The sequence below is a fragment of the Heteronotia binoei genome, unplaced genomic scaffold (genome assembly GCF_032191835.1).
Source record: "Heteronotia binoei isolate CCM8104 ecotype False Entrance Well unplaced genomic scaffold, APGP_CSIRO_Hbin_v1 ptg001653l, whole genome shotgun sequence".
Lineage (NCBI taxonomy): Eukaryota > Metazoa > Chordata > Lepidosauria > Squamata > Gekkonidae > Heteronotia > Heteronotia binoei.
Genome location: NW_026800345.1, coordinates 25,807 through 53,477, shown reverse-complemented (window position 1 = coordinate 53,477; position 27,671 = coordinate 25,807). Strand labels below are relative to the sequence as shown.

Below are 27,671 nucleotides of genomic sequence, written 5' to 3'. Positions count from 1 at the left end.
CTGTTTAAGAAAGATCTTGGGAAACAAGGTGGAGAGAGAATTCCATTTCTGCTGCGCTGGGTTAAATGGAACCGGTGAATGTGAGGCAGTTCTACCTGGCCTTCCACTCTTCCTTTCTCCCCTCAGACTTCCTGCTGGGGCCACAGCCCCCCCCACCCCCCAAGGAGGAGCCGCGTCCCCCACCTTCAGGCTTCCTGGTCACGACTCACAGCTGCACCTGCTCGACTCGCAAGCTTGAAGAAGTGCACATCAGTCTTCTAGAGGGCCCGCCCACGACGTAGGGAACCATGCAACGGTCCAATCTCACTATGAAGAAGGGGCCAGTGGAATCAACAAGAGGCACAGTGGCCCAGCAGCCTGGAATCCGGCAGGGACCCAGCTCAGCCTGTCACGGAACAAGGTGACTTTGGGACGCTTCCACTTAGTTTTTAAGTCTGTGCGAGATAAGAGCATCAGAAGAGCCCTGCTGGATCAGATCAATAGCCCATCTAGACCAGAATCCTGCCTACCAGTTGGGTAACCAGTTCCTCTGGAGGGCCAACAACAGGGCAGAGAGGCCGAGGCCTTCCTGAGAAGAGCATCAGAAGAGCCCTGCTGGATCAGACCAGGGAGGGTCCATCTAGTCCAGCCTCCTGTCTCACACAGTGGCCAACCAGTTCCTCTGGAGGGCCAGCAACAGGGCAGAGAGGCGGAGGCCTTCCCCCTGATAAGATGATATTGGATTTATATCCCATCCTTCACTACAAATCGCAGAGTGGCTCACAATCTCCTTTCCCTTCCTCCCCCACAACAGACACCCTGTAATGTGGGTGGGGCTGAGAGCTCTCCCAGAAGCGGCCCTTTCAAGGACAACTTCTACTACAAGAGCTATAGGTGACCCAAGGCCATTCCAGCAGGTGCAAGTGCAGGAGTGGGGAATGAAACCCAGTACTCCCAGATAAGAGTCCGCGCACTTAACCACCACACCAAACTGGCTCTCAAGGACATCAGAAGCGCCCTGCTGGATCAGACCAGTGAGAGGCTCCATCTAGTTCAGCATCCTGTCTTGCAGTGTCCAAACCAGCTCCTCTGGATGTCCAACAACAGGGCTACAGAGGCCGAGGCCTTCCCCGATGTTGCTTTCTCCTCTGCGATTCAGAGGATTGGTGTCTCTGGATGTGGAGACTTCCCTCAGTCACTACGGCTAGTAGCTACTGACAGATTAATGGGGAAGAAATCTTACCTAATCCCCCTTTATAGTTTATTTCTGAGCTTTGACCAGGCGGCCTCAACCTCTTCTGGTCCTCCCCCCTTTTTGCTGAAGACCGAGAAGACCCTGAAGATGCTCTCAGCCGGAGAAGCAAGCTCGCCATGCTCTGCACCTGAGAGTTTCGCCTAGCCTGCAGCTGCTATTTGGCTGGGCCAGATATTAATTGGAGACATTTTATGTGCTGCCTTTCTTCCTCACAGAGCTCAAGGTGGTTACGACATAAATAAAGCATTGCAAAATAAATGAAAGCTGGACTCTAGGACAGTGGCAACTACTTATCGGAACAGGCCCTTGATTGGGTGTGGGGGGGGGGGAGTAGTGCCCAAGAGAAGACAAAGGCTGCTCTCATTTCTGCCCCGAGAGAGGGGTTTTTTTTGTACAATAAAAGTAGTCTGAGCGGCGTGTGCTGCTGTCCACTGCTGTGTGTTATAGGTGGAGGGATTGCAGCAAGTCCTCTACCGATTTTGGGCCTTTCCCTCTGTTGAGAACCGCAATACCTGCTCAGCAGGACTCTCCTCCTGAGGAGCATGGGACCTTCATGTTTGCTGAGCTGCTGACTGGAGTCCTTAACCACTGCTGGTTTAGCTCAGATGGTAGTTTACAAATGCTCTTGTAATCCTTTGACTGGTCTCACAGCAGGTTTATCATCGCAGTGAGAGACACACACAAAAACCTACAGTTGCCAAGTCCCTCGGTAGCTGCGGTTGGGAGATTACTTCTTCGCACGTGAGAAGCACGCACAACGTGATGACGTCACTTGGAAATGATGTCATCACACCGGGAACATCACATGGGGACACTCTAGGACTCGCACTAAAAACTCTGTGGTACCATAGAGTTTTAACACGACTCCTAGAGTATCACACCAGAAATGCTCTAGGAATTGCAGCAAAAAACTATGGTACCATAGAGCCTGCCTAGGCGGGGAGGGCGGGATACAAATAAAATTTAATACTAATTAGCACAATTCCTAGAGCATCCCCGCACGATGATGTCACTGCTGAGTGATGTCATCACACTGGGGATGGGGCTCTTTGGGGGCAGGGATCCCCCCAGCAGCCTGGGGTCCTCTCGGGCAGGGGATCCCCCACCCCTGGTGGGAGCTTGGCGACCCTACGAAACCCCCACCTCCACCTGCCTCTCCCAAGCAGCATCCCTTGGTGAGAAATGAGGGCGGAGTACTGTACAACTGCTTGAAACCAAAAAGGCTTACGCTCTAAAAAATGCATGACACAGAAAGATGGGGAAGTCGTGTTGGTTAGACACCTGGGAGAGTGGAGAAAATACACAGTGAGGGAGATTTCAGAGTGTCGCATTTGCAGGCCAAGGCAGCCAGAGGGAAGAGAGTTCCAGGTAGGCCGGGTATAGCAAAGGACCTAAGAAATCCCCGGGAAAGGGATGAGCAGCAGAGAGCCTCCAGCTGTCCATGAGTTCCCCTCACAGAGGGCAACTGTACTAGACCACGAGTGTAGCAAGCTGCGGCTCTGACTCTCCCGTCTCCGACTCTGTGCTCTCGGGGATTAAGATTCCCGGCAGATGCCACTTTTATTGAACACAACTTGATCTACAAGTCCTTTCCAAAGACAGAGCAGGAAAGCCCCTGGTCGTTCTTGGGCCCACCAAAAGATGGGCCTGAAGGAATTTCACTGCCGCTTTCCTTGAAAAAGAAAGAGATGAAAGCTGGGGGTGAAGAGAGCTCGGTCAGGGCTGGCGATCCCACCAGAGGAGAGTTAATAAATAGGCTGGTCGGGCAGTGGAGGCCGGGCTAGGCATCCAGGCGGCAGAGAGGGCTGTCGTAGACCATCTGTAGGTTGACTTTGTGACCCACCAGGTCCCGGATGTTGTTGATGCCGTACTTGATCATTGTGGGCCTGGAAGAGAAGAGACGGGAGACTTGGAGGCACTTCTGAAGACTGTTTTTACTCAGCACTAGATGCTAGATGGAGCCCCGTGGCGCAGAGCAGTAAAGTTGCAGCACTGCAGTCAAACTCTCTGCTCATGACCTGAATTCGATCCTGGCGGAAGCTGGGTTCAGGTAGCCGGCTCCAGGTTGACTCAGCCTCCCATCCTTCCGAAGTCAGTAAAATGAGTCCCCAGCCTGCTGGGGGGAAAGCGGAGATGACTGGGGAAGGCAAGGGCAAACCACCCCGTAAAAAGTCTTCCGTTAAAACTTTGTGATACAGTGTCACCCCAGAGTCAGAAATGACTGGTGCTTGCACAGGGGACTACCTTTACCTTTAAATGCTAGATGCCCAGGAGCTTGGATGGCCCAGGCTAGACTGATCTCATCAGATCTCAAAAGTTAAGAAGATGATGATACTGGATTTATACACCGCCTTTCACTCTGAATCTCAGAACGGCTCACAATCTCCTCTACTTTCCCCCCACCACCCCACAACAGACACCCTGTGAGGTGGGTGGGGCTGAGAGAGCTCTGTCAGCAGCTGCCCCTTTCAAGGACAACTCAGTGAGAGCTATGGCTGACCCAAGGCCATTCCAGCAGGTGCAAGTGGAGGAGTGGGGAATCAAACCCAATTCTCCCAGATAAGAGTTCGCACACTTAACCACTACACTAAGCTGGCTCTCCTCGAGAGAAGACTATTTGAAGAATTCCTTGAGGAAGACTTCTGGTTGAATGCAAAACTAGGGAATGGGGCTTACTGCAGTCAGACTGTAGATATGCTGATTGGGTGCTGGTAAGGTTGTAAAGGCCCTGATAGGGTTGCCAATCCCCAGGTGGGGGCAGGGGTCTTCCGGTTTGGAGGCCCTCCCTCCTCTTCAGGATCATCAGAAAGCAAGGAGGGTGTGTGTGTGAATCTCTGCTACGAACTCATTAACAGCTGTTTCTGTCACCGAGGTTGTAAAGAGAGTCATCAGCCCCTCTTGCTTGAGTGCCTTCTCTTTTCTCCAGGTGGAGCAGGTATGATTGGCTTGGAAGAAGAAGAAGATGCCTTTCTCTCTGAACCAGAGACTCAGAACGGCTTACAATCTCCTTTCTTCCCCCACAACAGACACCGTGTGAGGCAGGTGGGGCTGAGAGAGCTCTCCCATAAGCTGCCCTTTCAAGAACAGTTCTGCCAGAGCTATGGCTGACCCAAGGCCATTCCAGCAGGTGTAAGTGGAGGGGGGAATCAAACCCGGGTGTCCCAGATAAGAGTCCGCGCACTTCACCACTACGCCAACCTGGGCTCTTAAGCAGGGTCAGCCGTGGTTACTGCTTGGGTGGGAGACCCCCCCCCCCAGGAAGACCCTCCAGGGTGGCAATGCCGAGGCAGGCAATGGGACACCGCCTATGACTGGCTCTTGCCTTGAGAAGCCTGCAGGGTCATCTGCAACCTGACCATGCTTTTCATCTTCTGCAGATGCTAGACACTACTTGAAACGATCACACACAAGTAGCAGCAGAAGGAAGTTCCAGGCACAGCCAGAATTCTCAAACTGACCCTGCCTTGCTTCGGCTACCTTCCCTCACCTCAAAGAACCATAGAGTTGGAAGGGACCTCCAGGGTCATCTAGTACAACCCCCTTGCATAAAGCAGGAAACTCACAAATCCCTCCCCCTAAATTCACAGGACCCTCATTGCTGTCAGATGGCCATTTAGCCTCTGTTTAAAAACCTCCAAGGAAGGAGAGCCCACCACCTCCCGAGGAGGAAGCCGGTTCCACTGAGGAACCACTCTAAACTCACAAACCCCTCCCCCTGAATTCACAGGATCCTCATTGCTGTCAGATGGCCATCTAGCCTCTGTTTAAAAACCTCCAAGGAAGGAAAGCCCACCACCTCCCGAGGAGGAAGCCTGTTCCACTGAGGAACCGCTCCAAAGGTCAGGAAGTCCTTCCTAATGTTGAGCAGGAAACTCTTGATTTAATTTCAACCCATTGGTTCTGGTCCTACCTTCTGGGGCCACAGAAAACAATTCCACCCCATCCTCTCTAGGACAGCCCTTCAAGTACTTGAAGATGGTGATCCTATCACCTCTCAGCCGCCTCCTCTCCAGGCTAAACATGCCCAGCTCCTTCAACCTTTCCTCACAGGACTTGCTCTCCAGACCCCTCACCGTCTTCCTCACCCTCTTCTGGACCCCTTCCAGCTTGTCTAGATCCTTCTTAAAATGTGGTGCCCAAAAGTGAACACAAGACTCCTTGGGATACCTCTTGCAAAGGCCACCCCACCCCCCCAACTTGAGTCCTCCACAGTCCCACCCTGCCCTGCTGCTGTTTCAAAAGCTTGATGCAACACAGCTACTTGTGGTCTGCAAATGAAGGATAATCCCTCTGGGAGGGCAGGTGACTTGGGTCAGTGATTACTGAGGTCTGGGGAAAGAGAGCTCCAACTGCAGATGGAAGCTTTGTTAAGATTAACTCCGGCTTACCTAAGAGTCTTACAGGAGACCAGAGAAGGCAATGGGAGTGAGAGAGGCACTTGGATGCGGTCCACGACACCACCAGTCCCCCAGGGAGTAGGAAAACAAGCAATGCACAGCAGAAAAAAGGTAAAAAAAAAAAGGTAAAGGTAGTCCCCTATGCAAGCACCAATCGTTTCTGACTCTGAGGTGACATCGCATCAGAGTTTTCACAGCATACTTTTTACGAGGTGGTTTGCCTTTCCTCAGTCATCTACACTTTCCCCCCAGCAAGCTGGGGACTCATCTTACTGATCACGGAAGGAGGGAAAGTTGAGTCAACCTGGAGCCGGCTACCTGAACCCAGCTTCCACCGGGATCGAACGCAGGTCATGAGCAGAGAGCTCGGACTGCAGCCCTGCAGCTTTACCGCTCTGAACCACGGGGGCTCTCTATGCAGTAGAAAACCACAATACAAAACACAAACTGTGTATAAACGAGTAACGACGATTTTATCAAAATTGAAAAATACTGACGCGCGCTCACAAAAAGGACAATCGCTCAAAAGGCTAAGCGGCAGCCTCAGGGCAGGCCAGGAGAGCCAAGGAAGCTTGAGGGGGGCGGAGAGGCTGGAGACACTCACCGTTCCAGAGACAGCCCCCAGGCGATGATGGACACCCCCTCTGGCAGGCCCATCGGTAGCAGCATCTCTGGGCGGAAGACTCCAGAATTGCCCACCTCCACCCACTTCTTCAAGCCTGCAAGGGAAAAGAAGAAGGGGGCACCGTTAAAGCAGCGTGTCAAGCACCACACAGTCTTCATTAACGATGAGCTCTACGTTTGTCTAATCATAGACGCTTTATTCATATAACAAAGCTGTTTTCAGGCAAGGATTTGTCTTGATAAGAACCTAAGAGAAGCCATGTTGGATCAGGCCAATGGCCCATACAGTTCAGCACTCTGCGTCACACAGTGGCCAAAAACCCAGGTGCAATCAGGACATAAGAAACATAAGAGAAGCCATGTTGGATCAGGCCAATGGCCCATCCAGTCCAACACTCTGTGTCACATAAGAACAGAAGAGAAGCCCTGTTGGATCAGGCCAATGGCCCATCCGGTCCAACACTCTGTGTCACATAAGAACATAAGAGAAGCCCTGTTGGATCAGGCCAATGGCCCCTCCAGTCCAACACTCTGTGTCACACAGTGGCCAAAAAACCCAGGTGTCACCAGGAGGTCCATTTGTGGGGCCAGGACACTTGAAGCCCTCCCACTGTTGCCCCCCCAAGCACCAAGAATACAGAGCATCACTTGCCCCAGACAGAGATTTCCAACAATACACTGCGGTTAAGAGCCACTGATGGACCTCTGCAACAGATGCTTATGCAATCCCCTCTTGAAGCTGTCTATGCCTGTAGTCGCCACCACCTCCTGTGGCAGTGAATTCCACATGTTAATCACCCTTTGCATGAAGAAGTACTTCCTTTTATCCGTTCTAACCCAACTGCTCAGCAATTTCATTGAATGTCCACGAGTTCTCAAATTGTGACAAATGGAGAAAAGTACTTCTTTCTCTACCTTCTGTATTCCATGCATACTTATAAAACTGTATCATGTCACCCCTCAGTCAACGTTTCTCCAAACTAAAGAGCCCCAAGCGTTTTAATTTTTCTTCATAAGGAAAGCGTTCCAACCCTTGAGTCATTCTAGTTGCCCTTTTCTGCACTTTTTCCAATGCTATAATATCTTTTTTGAAGTGTGGTGACCAGAATTGCACACAGTATTCTAAATGAGGCAGCACCCTTGATTTATACAGGGGCATTATGATACTGGCTGATTTGTTTTCACTTCCCTTCCTAATAATTCCCAGCATGGCGTTGGCCTTTTTTATTGCAATCGCATGCCAACTCCCTCAAGGGAGACAGTGCCAGCAGCTGACCGGCTCACAGCCTCATAGAATCATAGAGTTGGAAGGGACCTCCAGGGTCATCTAGTCCAACCCCCTGCACAATGCAGGAAACCCACAAACACCTACCCCAAATTCATAGGATCCTCATTGCTGTCAGATGGCCAGCTAGCCTCTGTTGAAAAACCTCCAAGGAAGGAGAGCCACCACCTCCCATGGAGGAATCCTGTTCCACTGAGGAATCGCTCCAACGGTCAGGAAATTCTTCCTAATGTTGAGTCAGAAACTCTCCTGATTTAATTTCAACCCACTGGGCTCTGGTCCTACCCTCTGGGGCCACAGAAAACAATTCCACCCCATCCTCTAGATCACAGCCCTTCAAGGACTTGAAGGAGGGAAGAGGCAAGCCCCTCACAGCCCATCTGCAAACTGCATTCAGCGTGGGATTTGCAGCGGCCTCCACCAATCACGAGGTGACGGTTCCCACGGTGCTCTCACGTGTGCAGAGCCATCCCGGCAGATTCAGAAGGCTGAATCGGAGCTTGAGCGATGCAGGAAAGAGCGAAGGCCATAGCTGCTTGCTCCTCTCTCCCTCTTTGCAGGTTTCCCCCTTATCGAAAGGTTATTTCCCCCCCTCAACGGGTTCAAAACCATGAAATGTGTCCATTTTACAAAACTATTTCTGGTAGCCTTTTAAACGGAGTTGTTTCTCCTACAAAAGGAGGGCTAAATGCAATCAAAGGCCTTTATTTGAGGCTGATGTATATGCTTGGACTTCAAAATAAATGCTGACAGGGTGTTTGGGAAAGGAGGGAGTCCTTTAAATTCGAGGCCACCTGGGATCTCCAGAAATAGGAGCCCATCTGAGCATCGCCAGGCTGCGTCCCCACAATGGAAAAACGTTCTCAAGTGCAGCGCATGATCGGGCTGACCGAGCTTTGTGCTTGTGTGAGTCATAAGGGGATTACGGTGGCTAAAGTGGGAGCAGCTGGAACTCCTCCTAAAGCTGTGATGACGTAGCTGCCTTCCTGTCCAGAGTGGAAAATATCTGAAACGGTTCCCAGGTATTAACGCAAACAGAGATTGCCTGCTCTGTCCCTCAAACATGACGGCTTCCTGGTCTGGCTGCTGAAAACACGTTTGACTCCTGGGCGACTTACGGTACTTTTTGCCCCACGGAGAGGATCAGACGTGGCACAGAGGGCATCTTGGCCCCATCTTGCTGCTTGCCAGGCTGCACTTACCCTGGTGGTAGCTGAACACCTCCATGCTGGGCTCCGTGTACGGGTTGTAAGCAGGCTTGAACCGCAACTGTGTGATTCCTGCCAAAGAAAGAAGATGAAAAGCTTGAACACCTGAAGCTGCCTTATATGGAATCCGACCCTGCTAATTGCAAAGTCAGTGCTGTCTACTCAGACAAGCTGGGGCTGTCCCAGATCTCAGGCAGAGGTTGCTCACATCCCCTCCTGCCTGGTCCTTCTGACTGGAGATGTTGGGGATTGAACCTGGGACCTTCTGCCTGCCAAGCAGAGGCTCTGCCACTGAGCCAGAGTCTCAGGTCAAGGTCTTTCCCATCACCTCCTGCCTGGTCCTTTTAACTGGAGATGCCGGAGATTGAACCTGGGACCTTCTGCCTGCCAAGCAGAGGCTCTGCCACTGAGCCAGGGTCTCAGGTCAAGGTCTTTCCCATCACCTCCTGCCTGGTCCTTTTAACTGGAGATACCGGAGATTGAACCTGGGACCTTCTGCCTGCCAAGCAGAGGCTCTGCCACTGAGCCAGGGTCTCAGGTCAAGGTCTTTCCCATCACCTCCTGCCTGGTTCTTTTTAACTGGAGATGCCGGAGACTAAACCTGGGACCTTCTGCATGCCAAGCAGAGGCTCTGCCACTGAGCCAGTGTCTCAGGTCAAGGTCTTTCCCATCACCTCCTGCCTGGTCCTTTTAACTGGAGATGCCGGGGATTGAACCTGGGACCTTCTGCATGCCAAGCAGAGGCTCTGCCACTGAGCCAGGGCCTCAGGTCAAGGTCTTTCCCATCACCTCCTGCCTGGTTCTTTTTAACTGGAGATGCCGGAGACTAAACCTGGGACCTTCTGCATGCAGAAGCTCTTCTGTGAAGCTACAGATTCTCCTGCTAAACTGAGTTGAGAGGCTGGGGGTTCCTGGAACTGGGGAAAGCAGCTAATAGAGAATGCCTCTTTGGCTCCTCACCAGGCCTACCCTCCTACCTCCACTCTCGTTCAGCACTCCTTCTTTTCCTCCTCCCACTCAGAGAGCCAGTTTGGTGTAGTGGTTGAATGCGCAGACTCTTATCTGGGAGAACTGGGTTTGATTCCCTAATCCATCACCTGCAGCTGTTGGAATGGCCTTGGGTCAGCCAGTGCTCTCTCAGAGCTGTCCTTGAAAGGGCAGCTTCTGTCAGAGCTCTCTCAGCCCCACCTACCTCTCAGGGTGTCTGTCTCCTGAGAGCCAGTTTGGTGTAGTGGTTAAGTACGCGGACTCTTATCTGGGAGAACTGGATTTGATTCCCCACTCCTCCACTTGCAGCTGCTGGAATGGGTCAGCCAAAACGCTGTTCTGCTCAAGAACAGTTCTGGGAGAGCTCTCTCAGTCCCACCTACCTCACAGGGTGTCCGTTGTGCGGAGAGGAAGGGAAAGGAGATTGTAATCCGCTCTGAGACTCCTTTGGCTAGCAAAGGGCAGGATATAAATCCCATCTCTTCTTTTTCTCTTACCCAGCTTGGTGAAAAACTCTTTCAGGACCCCCATCAGGTCTCCCAGCGTCAAGCCATAGTCGGCCACCACCCCTTCGATCTGGTGGAACTCAGCCAAGTGGGTGGCATCCAGCGTCTCGTTCCTAAAGACCCGGTCGATGGAGAAGTATTTGGCTGGGGTGAACTTCTCCTGCGGGGAGAGCAGTTATCAAATCTCTGGGCTTCGGTTCAGCACAAGGATTCCGGTTTCAACAAGCAGAGCCCCTGACATCAGCCTGGTCATAGAATCATAGTTGGAAGGGACCTCTGGGGGCATCTAGTCCAACCCCCTGCACAATGCAGGAAACTCACAAATACCGCCTCCTAAATTCACAGGATCCTCATCGCTGTCAGGTGGCCATCTAGCCTCTGTTGAAAAACCTCCAAGGAAGGAGAGCCCACCACCTCCCAAGGAGGAAGCCTGTTCCACTGAGGAACCGCTCTAAACTCACAAACACCTCCCCCAAAATTCACAGGATCCTCATCGCTGTCTGATGGCCATCTAGCCTCTGCTGAAAAACCTCCAAGGAAGGAGAGCCCACCACCTCCCAAGGAGGAAGCCTGTTCCACTGAGGAACCGCTCTAAACTCGCAAGTACCTCCCCCTAAATTCACAGGATCTTCATTGCTGTCAGATGGCCATCTAGCCTCTGTTGAAAAACCTCCAAGGAAGGAGAGCCCACCACCTCCCAAGGAGGAAGCCCGTTCCACTTAGGAACTGCTCTATACTCACAAATACCTCCCCCTATATTCACAGGATCCTCATTGCTGTCAGATGACCATCTAGCCTCTGTTGAAAAACCTCCAAGGAAGGAGAACCCACCACCTCCCGAGGAGGAAGCCTGTTCCACTGAGGAACCACTCTAACAGTCAGGAAGTTAGAACCATAGAATCCTAGAGTTGGAAGGGACCTCCAGGGTCATCTAGTTCAACCCCCCACACACACAATGCAGGAAACTCACAACCACCTCCCCCTAAATTCACAGGATCTTCATCACTGTCAGATGGCCATCTAGCCTCTGTTGAAAACCCTCCAAGGAAGGAGAGCCCACCACCTCCCGAGGAGGAAGCCTGTTCCACTGAGGAACTGCTCTAACGGCCAGGAAGTTCTTCCTAATGTTGAGCCGGAAACTCTTTTGATTTAATTTCAACCCGTTGGTTCTGGTCCATCTGACTCCACGAGATGTGGGTGAAGCCCTCCCCCATCCCCTCAGTGGCCCTGCTCTTCTGTCACCTCCCCCGAGCCAGGAAGGAACATGCGCTGGGAACTACCTGCTGTGCCAGCTGATAGAGCATGCGCGCACTAACTGCAGTGGTGTGTGTCCGAAGCACATTCTTCCGCGCCTCTTCCAGCTTCCAATCGTATTTGTATCTGGGAGAGGAACAAATAAAAAACACATTCGCTGGTGGCATCTCAATCAACGTTCGACTTGTAGAATTCTTCATTAGGGTCTCACCAGCTAATGGCTTGTATCCAGTAAGAGTTGCAGGTAGGTTGGCCAGATCTCTCAGAGTCAACAGCTTCCTGCTTTCCTCACCCTCTGCAGACCATCAAGCCCACCCCAAATATCTATCTATCCATTCTTCATTATTATCTATCTATCTATCCATCCATCCATCCATCCATCTATCATCGTCATCATTATAATCATCCATCCATCAATCTGCACACACATATGCAAAACAGAAATAGTGGACCAAGGATACACAAAGGAAAAAAGATTACACAACATAAATATGCATGTCAAGAACAATCATATTTAACAGAACTTATGAAACAGAAAATATTTCTCTCCCAATATTCCATTCATTGTAATTATTATTATTTGTAAAATTCAACAGTCCTTACTTTTGTCAGGGAACAATTATATTCAACACCTTAAATTTCAAACTCCCCCCACCCCTATATTTGTTCCTGAGCATTCACTGGCTCTTGTGAACTCAAAATGGAAGAAGAAGACGTTACTGGATTTATATTCCGCCCTCCACTCCGAAGAGTCTCAGACCGGCTCACAATCTCCTTTACCTCCCCCCCCACAACAAACACCCTGTGGGTGGGTGGGGCTGAGAGGGGTCTCACAGCAGCTGCCCTTTCAAGGACAACCTCTGCCAGAGGTATGGCTGACCCAAGGCCATTCCAGCAGCTGCAAATGGAGGAGTGGGGAATCAAACCCAGTTCTCCCAGGTAAGAGAGCTATGGCTGACTCAAGGCCGTTCCAACAGGTGCAAGTAGAGGAGTGGGGAATCAAACCCGGTTCTCCCAGATAAGAGAGCTCTGGTTGACCCAAGGCCATTCCATCAGCTGCAAGTGGAGGAGTGGGGAATCAAGCCCGGTTCTCTCAGATAAGAGAGCTCTGGCTGACCAAGGCCATTCCAGCAGCTGCAAGTGGAGGACTGGGGAATCAAACCCGGTTCTCCCAGATAAGAGAGCTATGGCTGATCCAAGGCCATTCCAGCAGCTGCAAGTGGAGGAGTGGGGAATCAAACTTGGTTCTCCCAGATAAGAGAGCTCTGGTTAACCCAAGGCCATTCCAGCAGCTGCAAGTGGAGGAGTGGGGAATCAAACCCGGTTCTCCCAGATAAGAGAGCTCTGGTTAACCCAAGGCCATTCCAGCAGCTGCAAGTGGAGGAGTGGGGAATCAAACCCGGTTCTCCCAGATAAAAGAGCTATGGGTGACCCAAGGCCATTCCAGCAGGTGTAAGTGGAGGAGTGGGGAATCAAAGCCGGTTCTCCCAGATAAGAGAGCTCTGGCTGACCCAAGGTCATTTCAGTAGCTGCAAGTGGAGGAGTGGGGAATCAAACCCGGTTCTCCCAGATAAGAGAGCTCCAGCTGACCCAAGGCCATTCCAGTAGCTGCAAGTGGAGGAGTGGAGAATCAATCCCTGTTTTCCCAGATAAGAGAGCTCTGGCTGACCCAGGGCCATTCCAGCAGGTGCAAGTGGAGGAGTGGGGAATCAAACCCGGTTCTCCCAGATAAGAGAGCTCTGGTTGACCCAAGGCCATTCCATCAGCTGCAAGTGGAGGAGTGGGGAATCAAGCCCGGTTCTCTCAGATAAGAGAGCTCTGGCTGACCAAGGCCATTCCAGCAGCTGCAAGTGGAGGACTGGGGAATCAAACCCGGTTCTCCCAGATAAGAGAGCTATGGCTGATCCAAGGCCATTCCAGCAGCTGCAAGTGGAGGAGTGGGGAATCAAACCCGGTTCTCCCAGATAAAAGAGCTATGGGTGACCCAAGGCCATTCCAGCAGGTGCAAGTGGAGGAGTGGGGAATCAAAGCCGGTTCTCCCAGATAAGAGAGCTCTGGCTGACCCAAGGTCATTTCAGTAGCTGCAAGTGGAGGAGTGGGGAATCAAACCCGGTTCTCCCAGATAAGAGAGCTCCGGCTGACCCAAGGCCATTCCAGTAGCTGCAAGTGAAGGAGTGGAGAATCAATCCCTGTTTTCCCAGATAAGAGAGCTCTGGCTGACCCAGGGCCATTCCAGCAGGTGCAAGTGGAGGAGTGGGGAATCAAACCCGGTTCTCTCAAATAAGAGTCCACACACTTAACCACTACACCAAAATGGAGGGTCCAGAAGGGGTCCATTAGCTGGAATCTTTGGAACTGTGTGGTGGGGTATAAGTCAATTACTGGGGATTGGACTTGAGAACAGTAGCCAAAACCCAGGGGCCATCAGGAGGTCCACCAGTGGGGCCAGAACTCCAGAAGCACTCCCACTGTGCCCCCCAAGCACCAAGAAGACAGAGCATCACTGCCCCAGACATAAGAACACAAGAAAAGCCATACTGGATCAGGTCAGTGGCCCATCCAACCCAATTTCTATCAGGAGGTCCACCAGCGGGGCCAGAACACCAGAAGCCCTCCCACTGTTGCCCCCACCAAGCACCAAAAAGACAGAGCATGACTGCCCCAGACAAAGTGTTCTATCTAAACCTTAAGGCTAAGAGCCACCGATGGACCTCTGCTCCATCTGTTTCTCCAAGCCAATTTCTGAATTTCCAGGACCAACTCTAGGCAAGCAGTGCCCCCCCCCCCCCCGATTTGATCAATCTTACCCCTGGGATCCATAGCCTCCTTGGGAGTGAACCCGCTTGACCCTCTTTAGATAATCCATAGGGAAATCAGTGGCTTCGGCAGGATCTGGAAAGAACAAAACACAAGCTGAGATTTAGTGTGAGCCACAAAGCAAGTCGGATTTCCTGAGGGCATTGGGGAAAAGCTAATTCCACAGCCACTCTGACCACTGCTGGTGAAAGGATTTTTTGCTTTCTGTAGCAGAATGGGCATCCCTTTTGATTCACTGGCTGTCTGCAGGGACTGTATAGTACTGAGAGCCAGTTTGGTGTAGTGGTTAAGTGTGTGGAATCTTATCTGGGAGAACCGGGTTTGATTCCCCACTCCTCCACTTGCAGCTGCTGGAATGGCCTTGAGTTAGCCATGGCTCTCACAGGTGTCGTCCTTGAAAGGGCAGCTTCTGGGAGAGCTCTCTCAGCCCCACCCACCTCACAGGGTGTCTGTTGTGAGGGAAGAAGATAAAGGAGATTGTGAGCTGCTCTGAGACACTGAGATTCAGAGTGAAGGGTGGGATATAAATCTACAGTCTACAGTCTGAACCAGGGGTAGCCAAATCTGCTTAATGTAAAAGCCACAACGAATAAACATCAGGTGTTTGAGAGCCACAAGACATGAACATCAGATGCTTGTGAGCAGGCAGAAAGGAAGGAAAATAGATGGGGAGGAAAGATAGTAAGAAAGCAATTTTAACTTTAAATGCATTCTCCAAGCCACTGACTGACTTTGCTCGGAGAAGTGATTGAAAGAGACGAGCACCTTCGCCAAGCCAGCCGACAGGGCGGTGGGGGCTTCAAGTGCCACACGATATGTGTGAAAGAGCCACATGTGGCTCCTGAGTTGCAGTTCGGCCACCCCTGAACTCTGAACCTTCATGGAAACACCAAGGAAGGATACATGCAAGTTAAGCTCCTATCTCCATTAAGAATCGGTTTGCACCTCTGAGAGTTGCACACGTCCATCCACCAGCAACCCTAACTTTTCTTCTTAAAACTGGGCTGCACACTGCACAGAATAGGGATGCCAGCCTCCAGGAGGGAGCTGGAAACCCCCAGGAATAACAGCTTATCTGCAGCCTACAGAGATTGGTTCCCCTGGAGAAAACAGACATGTCGGAGGGTGGACTCTATGCCACTGGACACCCTACTGAGTTCCCTATCCTCTGCAGGCTCCACCTCCAAATCTCCAGGAGCTTTCCAGACTGGAGTTGGCAACCCTACCCCCCATGCCCTGCGGGTGGCCTGGGAAGACCTTGCAAGCCTAGTCCAGAAGGCGTGTCCCTCCCGCTGCCACCTGGGGTCAGTGCAAGAGGGGGAGGCAGAAGCACCACAAGCCTGGGCCCTGGATTGCCACAGACGCTTCCAAAGTCCAAGCTCATGGCTGCGGCAGAGCACACAGGATCTGAGCAACACAACTGACCCTTGAGGAAGAAAGTGTCATGCTGGTCTCGGGCCGGATGCTGCTGCGGCTGGTAAAGAGCATCGAAGTTCCAGAAGGAGCTCTCAATGAAGTTATTGGTAGGCATTTCTGTAAAACTGAAGGGGAAACAGTCAGTCACCAAGGCAGCAAACAAAGAGGGCAGATCATAGGGCTGGCTGCTGCTGTGTCATCAGTCAGCAGAGGGGGAACCTCAGAAGAGCCCTGCTGGGTCAGACCAGGGAGGGTCCAACTCATCCAGCCTCCTGTCTCACACAGTGGCCAGCCAATTCCTCTGGAGGGCCAGCAACAGGGCAGAGAGGCCGAGGCTTTCCCCTGAGAAGAACATCGGAAGAGCCCTGCTGGGTCAGACCAGTGAGGGTCCATCTAGTCCAGCCTCCTGTCTCTCACAGTGACCAACCAGTTCCTCTGGAAGGCCAAGAACAGGGCAGAGAGGCCAAGACCTTCCCCTGAGAAGAACATCAGAAGAGCCCTGATGGGTCAGACCAGGGAGGGTCCATCTAGTCCAGCCTCCTGTCTCACACACGGGCCAACCAGTTCCTCTGGAGGGCCAACAGCAGGGCAGAGGCTGAGGCCTTCCCCTGAGAAGAACATCACAAGAGCCCCGCTGGGTCAGACCACGGAGGGTCCATCTAGTCCAGCTTCCTGACTCACACAGTGGCCAACTAGTTCCTCTGGAGAGCCAACAACAGGGCAGAGAGGCTGAGGCCTTCCCCTGAGAAGAACATCAGAAGAGCCCTGCTGGGTCAGACCAGGGAGGGTCCATCTAGTCCAGCTTCCTGACTCACACAGTGGCCAACCAGTTCCTCTGGAGAGCCAACAACAGGGCAGAAAGGCTGAGGCCTTCCCTTGAGAAGAACATCAGAAGAGCCCTGCTGGGTCAGACCAGGGAGGGTCCATCTAGTCCAGCCTCCAGTCTCACACAGTGGCCAACCAGTTCCTCTGGAGGGCCAACAACAGGGCAGAGAGTCTGAGGCCTTCCCCTGAGAAGAACCTCAGAAGAGCCCTGCTGGATCAGACCAGGGAGGGTCCATCTAGTCCAGCCTCCTGTCTCACATAGGGGCCAGCCAGTTCCTCTGGTGGGCCAACAACAGGGCAGAGAGGCCAAGGCCTTCCCCTGAAAAGAACATCAGCAGAGCCCTGCAGGGTCAGACCAGGGAGGGTCCATCTAGTCCAGCCTCCTGTCTCACACAGGGGCCACCCAGTTCCTCTGGAGGGCCAACAACAGGGCAGAGAGGCCGAGGCCTTTCCCCTGAGAAGAACATCAGAGAGCCCTGCTGCGTCAGACCAGGGAGGGTCCATCTAGTCCATCCTCCTGTCTCACACAGGGGCCACCCAGTTCCTCTGGAGGGCCAGCAATAAGGCACAGAGGCTGAGACGTTCCCCTGATGTTGCCTCCTGGCTCTGGGATTCAGAGGCTGAGCACCCCTGAGGGAACACTAGAAGATACAGTCTTCTATAAAACAAAGATGTCTGTCCCTGTCAAAAGCGCTCTGCCAGCACTCCTTCGCTGGGAATGATCTGCAAGGATAAGTTGAGGCACGAGACGAGTTCCCCGAATTCTCCAGCAGGCTGAGCCGTGACTGCATGTCATGCCTGCGACTCCACTGTTTCGTCCCATGAAAGAAAACAGAGGAGGACTTCATGTGCGAACCCTCCCCGTCTTCTGACACTTCTCGACTGCACACGATACATCCGTTCTCCAACAGCTGCGCTTCCCTGCCCCGTACACTGCAGAGCAGATACACACCCCATTTCAAGGAAGATCTGCCGGAACTGGCTGCGGACCTTCAGCAGTGGGTGGAGATGGCCGCTTTCAGGCATGATGCCCAGGGCCTCAAAGTTATACGCCTTGAACTTCATGTCTCTCCAGGAGCCGCTGCATGGTTGGGGAAGGAGAAAAGGGGGGAAGCATTAGTCTCACAAGAGGAGGTGGGTCTTCTCAGATGCCCTCAGCCCCTCCAAACTGCGGTTTTGACAAACGTGTAATCCCGCCCCCCCCCTTCCCCCGTTCTGACTGTGGAATGCAAAAACGGCAAGCAAGGAGGAGCTTTTTGGTTAAGCATTCTGCCAATATAGTCTGCAAGATACCCATTTGGACACCCAGGGGCATTGTCAGTATTCTCTCTAAGAATACTGGCTAGCTCAGCTTTTTAGGCCCCAGCTCAGACGTTTTTGTCTTTGCTCAGGAAAAATGGCCCCAGAGCAAACTAATTTATGCAGGAGCTCACAACTTTAATGCCAGCAGCTCACAGAGTAGAATTTTTGCTCACAAGACTCTGCAGCTTACAGGAAGAAGAAGGCTGCAGATTTGTACCCCGCCCTTCTCTCTGAATCAGAGTCTCAGAGTGGCTCACAATCTCCTTCATCCCCCAACAACAGACACCCTGTAAGGTGAGTGGGGCTGAGAGAGCTCTCACAGCAGCTGCCCTTTCAAGGACAGAGACTCAGAGCACCCTACAATCTCCTTTGTCTTCTCCCCCAACAACAGACACCCTGTGAGGTGGGTGGGGCTGAGAGAGCTCTGAACAGAAGCTGCCCTTTCAAGGACAACTCTTGTCAGAGCTATGGCTGACCCAAGGCCATTCCAGCAGCTGCAAGTGGAAGAGGGGGGAATCAAACCCTGTTCTCCCAGATGAGAATCTGCACACTTCACCACTACACCAAACTGGCTCTCTTACAAACACCCTGTGGGGTGGGTGGGGCTGAGAGAGCTGACAGAAGCTTCCCTTTCAAGGACAACTCTTGCCAGAGCTCTGGCTGACCCAAGGCCATTCCAGCAGCTGCAAGTGAAGGAGGAGGGAATCAAACCCTGTTCTCCCAGATAAGAGTCTGCACACTTCACCACTACACCATTGGGAGGACAGGTCATTGGTGGTTTATACACACACACGCACACATATATACATCCGTGTGTGTGTGTGAGCATCTGGAAGTCATGGCAACCTCTGGTGACTGATCCCTCCTGGGGGCCTGGAGAATATTCAGGAAGCTGGCTGAGTAAATCCTGCACTGCCTCCCAGCTCTGGTATTCCAAGGAGGTCTCCCATCCAAGTCCTTGCCAGAGTCAGCTTCCGAAATCTGATGAGATCAGCCTTGCCTGGGCTTATATCCAAGTCAGGGCATCACTGCTGAATCTTTATTCTACACTGCGGAGGGAGAAGCCGCCACCTCCTAAGCTAAGATCCAGGCCCAGAAAACATGGGGAACTGCTGGAAAGAAACAGCAACCTGGAAGTGCGGCCCCAAGTCTGGCCAAGAGCTGAAGCCCTTCTACTGGTCCCCCTTGAGAAGGGTCTGTAGTTGGATTTTCCCGGGATTACAACTGATCTCCAGGCAACAGAGATCGGTTCCCCTGGCCCCTTGGGGAGGTGGGCCCTATGGCACCACTCCCCCATTGAAGTCCCTCCCCTCCCCAAAGCCCACCCCCCCAAATCTTCAGGTATTTCCCAACCCAAAGCTGGCCTGGCAACCCTAGCCTCTGGAGGCAGTTCCTCACCTGGCAATCATCTCCGGGGTAAGGTCTGTCTCTTGCTTGGTGACGGTCGTACTGAAAGCACTGCCCTTCTTGATCCAGTACGTCTTCACAGTCCTGAAAACAAACACACAACTTTGTGGTTCATTCCGTCTGACAAAGAGGCAGGAGACTCCCAAATGTCTGTTGCCGGAGAATCCATGAGAGTGTGAGGTTGGGTACTGAGGAACAGCTGTTGCAATGCAAAGCACATTAACACTGTTAGAGCCCCTGTTCCGGGATCCAGAGGCTAGAAAACCCAATGACCTAGAAAACCAGTATGTCCCCATGGACAGAATGCACCAAAACTGGATTCAAATCTGGTGTAGAGCGCCAGTTTGGTGTAGTGGTTAAGTGTGCGGACTCTTATCTGGGAGAACCGGGTTTGATTCCCCACTTGCACCTGCTAGCTTGGCCTTGGGTCAGCCATAGCTCTGGCAGAGGTTGTCCTTGAAAGGGCAGCTGCTGTGAGAGCCCCCTCCAGCCCCACCCACCTCACAGGGTGTCTGTTGTGGGGAAGGAAGGTAAAGGAGATTGAGAGCTGCTCTGAGACTCTTCAGTGTGGAGGGCGGAATATAAATCCAATATCTTCATCTTCTTATCTGGGAGAACGGGGTGTGATTCCTCACTCCTCCACTTGCAACTGCTGGAATGGCTTTGGGTCAGCCATAGCTCTGGCAGAGGTTGTCCTTGAAAGCGCATTTCTGTCAGAGCTCTCTCAGCCCCACCTACCTCACAGGGTGTCTGTTGCGTGTGTGGTGGGGGGAGAAGATAAAGGAGATTGTGACCTCTCTGAGAGCCAGTTTGGTGCTGTGGTCAAGTGCGCGGACTCTTATTGCAGAGAACCGGGTTTGATTCTCTAAACCTCCACTTGCACCTGCTGAAATGGCCTTGGGTTAGCCATAGCTCTCGTAGGAGTTGTCCTTGACAGGTCAGCTGCTGTGAGAGCTCTCTCAGCCCCACCCACCTCACAGGGTGTCTGTTGTGGAGGAGGAAGGGAAAGGAGATTGTGAGCCACTCTGAGAATGATTCAGAGAGAAGGGCAGGGTATAAATCTGCGGTGTTCTTCTGAGACTCTGAGATTCAGAGTATAAGGCGGGATATAAATCCAGTATCTTCTTTTTCTGTTTTAGAGTTCATAAAAATCACAGAACATGGCTTCTCTTATGTTCTTATTGTAAAGCTTTTAATTAAAAACAATTATACCACAGGTGGCACTTCAAAGCCCTGCAATTTGACCTTTTTAAAAGGTCCACCATGTTCTTATAATTATGTCCTTATAAGGAAGTCCTTCTTCCTCCAAAGGGGGATTAACACACGGAATTCCCTGCCACAGGAGGTGGTGGTGGCTGCAAGCATAGCCAGCTTCAAGAGGGGACTGGATAAGAATGTGGAGCAGAGGTTCATAAGTGGCTATTAGCCACAGCTTATCGTTGGCATTCTCTGTCTGGGGCAGTGATGCTCTGTCTTGGTGCTTGGGGGGGCACAGTGGGAGGGCTTCTAGTGTCCTGGCCCCACTGATGGACCTCCTGATGGCACCTGGGTTTTTTGGTCACCGTGTGACACAGAGTGTTGGACTGGAGGGGCCATTGACATGATCCAACATGGCTTTTCTTATGTTCTTGTGTCTGGGGCAGTGATGCTCTGCATTCTTGGTGCTGGGGGGAGGCACAGTGGGAGGGCTTCTAGTGTCCTGGCCCCACTGATGGACCTCCTGATGGCACCTGGGTTTTTGGCCACAAGGTGCCTGACTGGATGGGCCATTGGCCTGATCCAACGTGGCATCTCTTATGTTCTGACAGTGTCATAGTGCTGCAAAGCCTTGCTTGTCTGTTTGCCGGCAGTTCTGTATGGTCAGTGGGTGGTTTTTCCCCCCTTCATGCCTGTAATAGTAGTTCCGAAAAACAAACAGGATCACCTCATAACAAGCAATCACTGTGATTTGTGGCTGTAGTTCATAAAAATACAAATTGTCCTTAGGTATCACAGACAACAGAAAAATCTCACAACTGATTATATGATCCTGTATCACAACAACGAGAAAAGTCCCATCCTTGTGATACTGTAAAACAGTTTCTATAGTAAGCTGACAAGCATCTAGATCAGGGGAGGTCAAAATCTGGCTCACGAGCCACATGCGGCTCTTTCAGATGTGTTGTGTGGCTCTCAAAGCCCCCCCTGCTCCACTGGCTGTCTTGGAGAATGCATTCATTTAAAGTTAAAGTTGTTTTCTTTCCCCCTCTCCTTCCCCATCTATTTGCCTGCCTGCCTGGCTTCCTTCCTTCCCATCTTGCAGTTCTCAAAAATCTGAGGTTCATGTCTTCCAGCTCTCAAACATCTGACATTTATTCTATGTGGCTCTTATGCGAAGCAAGTTTGGCTACCCCTGGTCTGGAAGTAAGTCCGTTTCATAGTTGATCTTCCTCAGAAGGTATTAATAGTAGAACTTACTCGGAAATTCTTTCCCTCTTTCCCTCCCGCGGCCTGAAACTATGAAATCGTGATAGAAGCACATGCAATTGTTTTAAATTGTTTTTATGTTTTTATTGTTGTTTATTGTATCGGTCACACTAATGTGTTTGTGTTGACCCTTGGTTTGTGAGCCGCCCTGAGCCTGCCTTTGGTGGGGAGGGCGGGATATTAATTAAGTAATTAATGAACAACTCAACTTTTACACAAAAAGCAAGCCAGTCCATTAACGTTTCTTTAATCAGGCACCTCTTTGTGGAAATAGAATTCTAAAAAAAAAAATGTCTAAGATTTCTATGATTCTAACTTCCTGACAGTGAGAGCGGTTCCTCAGTGGAACAGGCATCCTTGGGAGGTGGTGGGCTCTCCTTCCTTGGAGGTTTTGAAACAGAGGCTAGATGGCCACCTGACAGCAATGAGGAGCCTGTGAATTTAGGGGGAGGGGTTTGTGAGGTTAGAGCGGTTCCTCAGTGGAACAGGCTTCCTCCTTGGGAGGTGGTGGGCTCTCCTTCCTTGGAGGTTTTCCAACAGAGGCTAGATGGCCATCTGACAGCGATGAAGATCCTGTGAATTTAGGGGGAGGTATTTGTGAGTTTAGAGCGGTTCCTCAGTGGAACAGGCTTCCTCCTCGGGAGGTGGTGGGCTCTCTTTCCTTGGAGGTTTTTCAACAGAGGCTAGCGGGCCATCTGACAGCAATGAGGATCCTGTGAATTTAGGGGGAGGCGTTTGTGAGTTTAGAGCGGTTCCTCAGTGGAACAGGCTTCCTCCTCGGGAGGTGGTGGGCTCTCCTTCCTTGGAGGTTTTCCAACAGAGGCTAGATGGCCACCTGACAGCAGTGAGGAGCCTGTGAATTTAGGGGGAGGTACTTATGTGTTTCCTGCATTGTGCAGGGGGTTGGACTAGATGACCCTAAATTCACAGGATCATCAGAGCTGTCAGGTGGCCATCTAGCCTCTGTTGGAAAACCTCCAAGGAAGGAGAGCCCACCACCTCCCGAGGAGGAAGCCTGTTCCACTGAGGAGCCGCTCTAAACTCACAAATACCTCCCCCTAAATTCACAGGATCTTCATCGCTGTCAGATGGCCATCCAGCCTCTGTTGGAAAACCTCCAAGGAAGGAGAGCCCACCACCTCCCAAGGAGGAAGCCTGTTCCACTGAGGAACTGCTCTGTCACGTTCTTCCTAATGTTGAGCCAGAATCTCTTTCGATTTAATTTCAACCCACTGGTTCTGGTGCTACCTTCTGGGGCCACAGAAAACCAGATGCTTCTCTCCCCCAGGAGCAGCATGCCCTGGCTGCCACTCCACGTGCTGGCTCTTGGAGAAGAGATTGCCAAGAAAGTGTCTCAGATTTGGTGCTTTCTCAATACAATAGCTATTTCCTCCAGGGAGCGTGAAAAGTGATTTTCCCAGATGAGCCTAATTGTCACTCTAGAAAGGTCCTCCTTGTCAGTCAAAACTATAACATCTTTACTGTTTCTAAAAATGGTTTGGGCCTCCCTGAACAGTCTCTACTCCACCAAAGTATAGGTGACCTCTTATTTCAAGGTCATCCTTCAGCGTCAGGCCCCAAGAGCAAGACCTGAAAAAGAACGGAAGAAGTTGATGATATGTCTAAGGATTGGACACTGCTTTAAGGTAGAAGTCTGCAGCACATGAAAATAATCTTGTTTCAAAGAACCCTGCGTGATTCTCCTTCATTCCCCTCTTGAGAGTTCTGCCACCTCTTTTTGCAGAAAAAAAGCCCTGCACAAAGCCGTTTTGCTGTAATGCTCTCAACTGATTACAGAAGCTGTTCCGCAATACCACAAGGATGGGACTTTTCTAATTCTTGTGATACAAGACCACGTTATTAGTTGTGATATTCTTCTACTATTTATGTGATATGTAAGGAACAAGAAAGATCTAGACAAGCTGGAACGGGTCCAGAGGAGGGCGACGAAGATGGTGAGGGGTCTGGAGTCCTATGAGGGAAGGTTGAAGGAGCTGGGCATGTTTAGCCTGGAGAGGAGGCGGCTGAGAGGTGATAGGATCACCATCTTCAAGTACTTGAAGGGCTGTTCTATAGAGGATGGGGTGGAACTGTTTTCTGTGGCCCTGGAAGGCAAGACCAGAACCAATGGGTTGAAATTAAATCAAAAGAGATTCCAGTTCAACATCAGGAAGAACTTCCTGACCGTTAGAGCGATTCCTCAGTGGAACAGGCTTCCTCCTTGGGAGGTGGTGGGCTCTCCTTCCTTGGAGGTTTTTAAACAGAGGCCACATGGCCATCTGACAGCAATGAGGATCCTGTGAATTTAGGGGGTGGTATTTGTAAGTTAAGAGCGGTTCCTCAGTGGAACAGGCTTCCTCCTCGGGAGGTGGTGGGCTCTCCTTCCTTGGAGGTTTTTAAACAGAGGCTAGATGGCCATCTGACAGCAATGAGGATCCTGTGAATTTAGGGGGAGGTATTTGTGAGTTAAGAGCGGTTCCTCAGTGGGCTCTCCTTTCTTGGAGGTTTTTCAACAGAGGCTAGATGGCCCTTTGACAGCGATGAAGATCCTGTGAATTTAGGGGGAGGTGTTTGTGAGTTTCCTGCATTGTGCAGGGGGTTGGTCGCCTGATGCTAACCTGGAGACGAAAGCATTTTTCGGCAGCACCCTGAACGACCAAGCAGCCTTATCTAGGGACAGCACTGCTTGCTCCACACGGAGAGGGGCCTAGAAAAGGTGGCCTAAACAAAGCTCGTCTCCTCCACCCCAGTTGGCTAGCCGCGGTCAACGGGCATCCTTACTTGCGGTCGAAAAATAACAACAAAGAAAAGGCATGCACCTGCCTCACAAAGTGTGCAAAGACTAAAGCTTGCGTGTTGGAACATCAGAACCATGCTTGACACAGTAGGCAGTGGTCGCCCTGAACGACGCTCTGCTCTAGTTGCCCACGAACTTCTCAGGTTGAATATCGACATAGCAGCTCTCAGTGAGGTCCGTTTCCCTGAGGAAGGTAGTCTTCAAGAACACGGTGCTGGCTATACCCTCTACTGGTCGGGTAAGTCAAAGGCTGAGAGCTGCCTTTCTGGCGTTGGCTTCATGGTCAGGAACTCCATTGCCTCCAAACTCGAAAACCTGCCAACAGGTCACTCAGATCGCATCATGTCCATGCGCCTCCCACTTCAAAACAAGCAGCATGCAACACTCTTCAGTGTGTATGCCCCAACCCTTCAAGCAGATCCTGCAGAAAAGAACAAGTTCTATGCTGATCTACGCAACCTCGTACGGAAGACCCCTACAGAGGACAAGGTGATCATCCTTGGCGACTTCAATGCCAGAGTAGGTAAAGACTCGGAAGCCTGGAAAGGAGTACTTGGCAAACACGGCATTGGCAACTGCAATGACAACGGGCGCCTCCTACTAGAATTCTGCATGGAGCACCAGCTCACCATCACCAACACTATCTTCCAGCAGAAGAACAGTCTGAAGACAACCTGGATGCACCCACGGTCCAAGCATTGGCACCTTATCGACTACATTCTGGTGCGCCAGAGAGACCTTCGAGATGTCTTACACACCCGAGTAATGCCCAGCGCAGAATGTCATACGGATCATCGTCTTGTACGCTGCAATCTCCGTCTTCACTTTAAACCCACACCCAGGAGAGGAGGTATCCCTCGGAGGAAGTTTCAGGTTGGCAGCCTCCAGTCAGCCGAAGTTAAAGCTGCCTTCCAGGCAAAACTCCAGTCAAGAATTGAGGACCTCAGTTGCCCCACAGACCCTTCTCCAGAAGCACTCTGGGAACACCTAAAAACTACCGTCCTGCAGATCTCTGAAGAAGTCCTCGGGTTCTCCACAAGGAAGAACAAGGACTGGTTTGATGAGAACAATCAAGAGATCCAAGAATTACTGGCAAAAAAGAGATCTGCCTACCAAGCACATCTTGCTCAGCCCTCCTGTCCTGGGAAAAAAGCAACCTTTCGCGCTGCATGTAGCAACCTCCAGCGCAAGCTTCGAGACATTCAGAACGAGTGGTGGACCAAGCTTGCAGAGAGAACCCAGCTGTGTGCAGACACTGGTGATTTAAGAGGGTTCTACGAAGCCCTGAAGGCAGTATATGGTCCATCATATCAGGCTCAGAGTCCCTTGCATAGTGCAGACGGCCAAGTGCTCCTCACAGACAAGGCATCCATACTGAACCGGTGGTCGGAGTATTTTCAGGTTCTCTTCAGTGCCAACCGCGTAGTTCAAGATTCAGCAATCCACCTCACCCCACTTCAACCGGTGAAAAAAGAGTTGGATGAGATCCCCACCCTAGAAGAGACTGTTAAAGCCATCAAGCAACTGAAAAGTGGCAAGGCAGCGGGAGTTGATGGAATTCCACCAGAGATCTGGAAGCATGAGGGCACAGTACTACATAGCTCACTTCACAAAGTACTTGTCACCTGCTGGGAACAAGGCAAATTACCACAGGACTTTCGCGATGCAATCATCATCACCCTATACAAGAACAAAGGGGAAAAGTCAGACTGCTCCAACTACCGGGGGATAACCCTGCTCTCCATCGCAGGCAAAATCCTTGCCAGAATACTCCTGAACAGACTGGTGCCCACCATTGCAGAAGAACTCCTCCCAGAGAGCCAGTGCGGCTTCAGAGCTAACAGGAGCACCACCGACATGGTATTTGTTCTCAGGCAGCTCCAAGAGAAATGCAGGGAACAGAACAAGGCTCTGTATGTGACTTTTGTCGACCTTACCAAAGCTTTCGATACCGTTAGCAGGAAAGGCCTGTGGCAAATCTTGGAACGTTTAGGATGTCCCCCAAGGTTCCTCAGCATGATCATCCAGCTACACGAAGACCAGCGAGGCCAAGTCAGACACTGCAACGACCTCTCGGAGCCCTTCCCAATAGGCACAGGTGTAAAGCAAGGCTGCGTTCTCGCGCCAACTCTCTTTACGATCTTCTTTAGCATGATGCTTCAAAGAGCCGCAGTAGATCTAGATGAGGACGATGGTGTCTACATCCGCTATCGCACCGATGGCAGCCTGTTCAACCTGAGGCGACTAAAGGCACACTCCAAGACAATGGAAAAACTCATCCGAGAGCTACTATTTGCTGATGATGCTGCACTCGTCTCCTACTCGGTATCAGCTCTGCAGCATATGACGTCCTGCTTTGCAGAGGCTGCCAAGCTATTCAGCCTAGAAGTTAGTCTGAAGAAGACAGAAGTTCTCCACCAGCCTGCACCCCAGGAAGATTATCACCCCCCCTGCATCACTGTGGGTGAATCAGTTCTGAAGACAGTCCAGCAGTTCAGCTACCTGGGGTGCATCATCTCCTCAGATGCCAAGGTCGACAAGGAGATTGACAACAGGCTGGCAAAGGCAAACCGTGCATTTGGCCGACTGCACAAAAGAGTGTGGAGCAACAAGCATCTGAAAAAAGGCACAACGATAAATGTTTACAAAGCGGTTGTGATGACAACCCTCATCTACGGCTCCGAATCGTGGGTTTTATACCGTCATCACCTGCGACTCCTCGAGCGCTTTCATCAGCGCTGCCTTCGCACCATCCTCAACATCCACTGGAGTGACTTTGTGACCAACACTGAAGTCCTCAAGCGGGCGGAGGTTACCAGCATTGAGGCACTGCTGTTGAAGACGCAGCTGCGCTGGGCAGGGCATATTTCTAGGATGGAAAACCACCGCCTTCCCAAGATTGCCCTGTATGGCGAACTCTCCACCGGTCATCGAAATAGAGGGGCACCAAAGAAGAGGTACAAGGACTCCTTGAAGAAATCCCTTAGCACCTGTCACATCAACCATCACCAGTGGTCTGACCTAGCCTCAGATCGCAAAGCATGGAGGCACACCATCCACCAGGCTGTCTCTTCCTTTGAGAACGCACGCATAGCTGGTCTTGAGGACAAAAGGAGATTGAGGAAGAATCGCACTGCTACAGCACC

The 27,671-nt window shown here is 51.5% G+C and overlaps 1 protein-coding gene across 1 annotated transcript in view; it reads right to left on the bottom strand.

The window, feature by feature from the left end:
- Positions 1-2,769: 2,769 nt before the first annotated feature.
- The window catches only part of LOC132565774 (phenylalanine--tRNA ligase alpha subunit-like), a 31,935-nt gene continuing 7,033 nt past the window's right edge, over positions 2,770-27,671 (bottom strand). Inside the window, exons 5-13 of the mRNA XM_060230502.1 lie at positions 19,254-19,346; positions 17,506-17,634; positions 15,738-15,853; positions 14,303-14,387; positions 11,522-11,621; positions 10,233-10,401; positions 8,743-8,820; positions 6,236-6,350; positions 2,770-3,120 (exon numbers count right to left, since the gene is read on the bottom strand). Coding sequence (XP_060086485.1) covers positions 3,015-3,120; positions 6,236-6,350; positions 8,743-8,820; positions 10,233-10,401; positions 11,522-11,621; positions 14,303-14,387; positions 15,738-15,853; positions 17,506-17,634; positions 19,254-19,346 — 991 coding nt within the window. The 3' untranslated portion in view covers positions 2,770-3,014. The remainder of the gene's footprint in view (positions 3,121-6,235; positions 6,351-8,742; positions 8,821-10,232; positions 10,402-11,521; positions 11,622-14,302; positions 14,388-15,737; positions 15,854-17,505; positions 17,635-19,253; positions 19,347-27,671) is intronic.